This window comes from Saccostrea cucullata, unplaced genomic scaffold, assembly GCF_032062105.1.
Source record: "Saccostrea cucullata isolate Sc308-1 unplaced genomic scaffold, CSIRO_AGI_Scuc_v1 ctg3323, whole genome shotgun sequence".
Taxonomy (NCBI): domain Eukaryota; kingdom Metazoa; phylum Mollusca; class Bivalvia; order Ostreida; family Ostreidae; genus Saccostrea; species Saccostrea cuccullata.
Genome location: NW_026930025.1, coordinates 22708 through 27257, shown reverse-complemented (window position 1 = coordinate 27257; position 4550 = coordinate 22708). Strand labels below are relative to the sequence as shown.

The window sequence follows — 4550 nt, the reverse complement described above, 5'->3', positions numbered from 1 at the left end:
TTCCGTCGCTGAACGGTCCAGGTTATGAGCATAATGCCTGCTACAGAAGAAACAGAACCGGGAACACGAAACAGAAAATTGACTGAAAAAGGAAGAGAATATAAACATGAACAGTACAACAAAATTTTCAGAACACTGAGGTTAACAAGTGGTGCGATTAGACAGCTTATTTCTGATAATGAATCTCCAGAAACAGTAAGAAAAAAGTATGCTTCTTGGCTTGATGATTATGAACATTTTCTTGTGATATTTGATGAACTTGTACCTCAATTCACTGACAAGAATGAGAAAGAAGAATTGCTTAAGGCTCATTATGACTATGATGTGTTCCTCATGAACTTCAAGAAAGAAATAGAAGAGTTCTTTTCCAAACACCAGAGTGTTAAGGAGGAATCACAAAAGTCCAAGTCTCACACATCTATAGCTTCAAGTATTTCGTCCAAACGCCTTGAGGAGGAACAAAGAGTAGCTGAGTTGAAAGCTCGCAAAGCAGCACTTCCCATAAGAAGGAACTAGAGTTAGCAAAGGTGAAACTAAAACTTGAAGAAGAAGAGTTGGATTTGAATACAAATATCGCTATTGCGAATGCTAAAACAGAAGTTCTTCAGAAATATGAAAGATATGAGGATGCTGATTTGCGTGATGTTGATTCTTACATTGATATTGTGAATCCTAGAACATTAGCGCCAAAACCAACGCCAAAAACGCCTTTGTTTCATAGTGACTTTGCGTCAGTACCTTCCTTGTTTGAGAGGCCTTTGAATCCGAATGCAGAGACATTCACACCCAAGCGTGAAGAAATTCCTCCACTTGACCTTCATTGCCTTGATATCAAAACAAAACCACAGATATCTGAATCAGACGCTATACAGTGTGTCGTACAATATCTCCGAAAACCGGTAGCAGAAATAAGGAAATTTGGAGGAAATCCATTAGAGTATAGACGTTTCATTAGACAATTCAATACTAAAGTTGTAACGAATACGAAAGACAATGATGAAAGAATGAATTATCTGGAACAATTGACTTTCGGAGAAGCACACAGAGTAGTGTCTGGATTTAGTCATATGTCGGGAGACAGAGCCTACACAGCAGCAATGAATCAACTTGAAGAGCGGTATGGAGACAATGAGGTAATCGCAACAGCATTCATAAAGAAGGCGTTAGACTGGCCAGCAGTGAAGGATGCAAAGATGCTAGATGAGTTCTCTTTGTTCTTGGTGGAGTGTCAGAATGCAGCTGAAAGCATCGATAGTGTTTCTGTATTAGACTATTCAGATAATATAAAGAGACTTATGACAAAACTCCCTGTGTATATGCATGATAGGTGGAGAAATGTTGTGCTGAAAACTAAGGAAACCAAGAAAACAGTGAAGTTTAAAGACTTTGTTAGTTTTGTGAAAACAGAAGCTAAGAAATCGAACGATCCCACATATGGTAACGCATCTATTGGTGGAAATTCCAAGAATCAGGATCGTAACCAGAAGAGAGCTGTCGCGTCTACTGATGTCACAAGTGAAGTACATGTACAAGACTTTAAAGTAAGAGAACAGAAATGTGAATTCTGTGAAAGTAGTACCCATGCACTGAATGACTGCAAGAAGTTTGTAACCAAAGGACTTCAAGATAGATACAACTTCCTGCGAAATAATGGACAGTGTTATGGATGTCTTAGGAAAGGCCATGTTACTAAAAAATGTAAAGCTAGACTTCAGTGTTCCATATGCAGCAGACGTCACCCTACGATCCTACATGACCCTACGAAATGTGTAGCAAAACCTACAGATGAAGAAAACATTAATCCTGTGTCAACGGATGTCAAAACTACATGCAAGATCTCTAAACCTCAGATCAGTGCCTTTAGTGATAAAGGGGCCGGAGAAACAACCTGTGCTATGGCGATTATTCCAGTGAGAGTAAAACTGAAAAATAAACCATATAGCATAGAAACTTATGCATTCTTTGACTCTGGCAGCAGTGTGTCATTTTGTACAGAAAACATAATGCATAGACTTGGAGCAAGCGGGAAGAAGAAACAAATCACCATAAAAACAATGGGGGATTCCCAGAAACTAAACACGTACGTCGTCAGTGGGTTGCAAGTATGTGGACTTTCGATGGAGCATATTATAACTCTACCAAATGTGTACACGAAAGAATGCATGCCCGTATCAAAGGAACACATTCCAACACAGCAAGAATTAAAACAGTGGCCACATCTGTCAACGATTCAAACATCTGAAATTGATGCAGAAATTGGAATTATGATTGGGAATAATGTACCTGATGCTTACTCTCCATTCGAGGTAATTGCTGGGCCAAGCGGTTCTCCTCATGCAACAAGGACTAGACTAGGATGGATCGTATGGAATGTCATAAGGGAAAATGCATCAGATACATTTGACGTAAACAGAGTGGCTATAGAAGATGCTCAGGAAAGAGACAGAAACTTAGAAAAAATGGTGAAAGATTCCATAAACTATGACTTTCCAGAACGTCTTGAAGATGATGTGAAAGAAAACTCTTTAGAAGATAAGAGCTTCTTAACTCAAGTTTCAGAATCGATTCACATTCGAGATGGTCATCACTCGATTGGACTTCCGTTTAAGGATCCTTTGATTCAGTTACCCAACAATATCATGCAGGGATTTCAGAGACTTGAGAGTCTGAAGAAGAAACTGATAAGGGATCCAAAGGTTAGAAATGACTATGTGACTTTTATGAACAAACTGTTTGAGAAGGGATATGCGGAACCTGTTCCCCAGAGTCAGTTACAAAGAGAGGACGGCAGAGTATGGTACCTCCCACACCATGGAGTTTACAATGATAAAAAACCAGGGAAAATCAGAGTTGTGTTCGACTGCTCTGCAGTTTATATGGGGATTTCACTAAACAGCCAGTTACTCCAAGGACCCGACCTTACAAATAGTTTACTTGGTGTACTTTTAAGATTTCGTCAGGAGAAAGTTGCTATTCAAGGAGATATTGAAGCAATGTTTCACCAAGTATCTATCCCTGAACAAGATCGAGACTGTCTAAGATTTCTGTGGTGGAAGGACGGCAATCTGGATGCCAGCCCTGAACAATACAGAATGAAAGTTCACATCTTTGGAGCCACTTCCTCTCCTACTTGCTGTAACTATGCACTACAACAGACAGCTAAAGAATATGGTTCTGACTTTGACCCTACAGTTGTGACCACAGTACTCAGGAACATGTATGTAGATGACTGTTTGTCTTCGGTTGACACAGAGAAGAAAGCAGCGTTACTCATTGAAGATCTGTCTACACTTTGTAGTAAAGGTGGCTTCCATCTGACAAAATGGATAAGTAATTCCAAACAAGTGTTAGAATCTGTTCCAGAAGAAGATCGAGCCAAAGATGTGCAGAAATGGAACCTCGAAGGTGAAAGTGAAACACTCGTCGAACGTGCACTAGGTGTGTACTGGCTTGTTAACAGTGACCGTTTAGGATTCCTGATAAACATTAAAAATCAGCCAACGACCAGAAGAGGAATTCTATCTATAGTGAGTTCAATATTTGATCCTCTTGGTATTGTATCACCTTTCGTGATGACAGCAAAGACACTTCTTCAAAAAATGTGCAAAAATTCAGTTGGATGGGATGAAGAGATTACAGGAAGTCAACTAAAGGACTGGAAAAATTGGCTGACACAAGCAAAAGAACTTGAAAATGTGACACTTGAAAGATGCTACAAACCACAGGACTTCGAGAAGACGACATGTCAGGAGTTGCACTGTTTTGCCGATGCAAGTGAAGTTGGAATTGGAGTTGTGATATATCTACGACTCGTCAGTGAAACCGGAAAAATTCACTGTTCCTTCGTTCTTGGGAAATCGCGGGTGGCACCATTAAAAACAGTGACAATACCGAGACTTGAGTTGACGGCATCAACCTTACGACCCTTTTTTTTTTCGATTCGGAAAAAAAATGAAATATTTCCGGAATTCGTTCTGTCACCGTTTTTGGCTCCCATGTTATAAATACAAAACAAAATGGTGGCACCATTGTAAAACAGTGATACCAATTATCTTTGCAATTGTCTTGATATACTTTAATTTTATTACCAAATCCAAGTGCACAAAAGGATCAGTTGGCATTGAAAATTATCAAGTATACTCTGGTCAATCTGTTATTATCACAGTCTGACTTCTGGATAATTACTTTTACAACTTGCAATGTCAGTAAATACATACATATATTAAATGAAAGGTGGGACTAATATCAGTAAAATACCCATTGCATGGACTTTATCTTCGTTATATAAATGTAAACAAAATACTATTTCCCACTTTTTAAAAAAGAAATTTCAATTAACATTTGTTCAGATTTAGTTCCTGTTCACTAAAATATTTCATTTCATCATCTTTGTTTGTTTTTTGTTTTTTGTTTTAGATTTCAAATAGTAAACAACGATAAAATTAACCTGCTCAGAAATCAAATACAGTGTAATCTAACAAAGTTCATGGTTTCTGTAACACATATGGTCCTTCGCTGAGTGACAACAGTGTTCTGTACCACTTGAGCAC

The 4550-nt window shown here is 38.5% G+C and overlaps 1 protein-coding gene across 1 annotated transcript; it reads left to right on the top strand.

Annotated features, from left to right (window-relative positions):
- The first annotated feature begins 33 nt into the window (after positions 1-33).
- Positions 34-4440, top strand: LOC134282740 (uncharacterized). The gene is made up of 3 exons (XM_062765141.1): positions 34-465; positions 507-3812; positions 4417-4440. Exons 1-3 carry the CDS (start codon positions 34-36, stop codon positions 4438-4440), a joined length of 3762 nt encoding a protein of 1253 aa, XP_062621125.1.
- Positions 4441-4550: the final 110 nt, after the last annotated feature.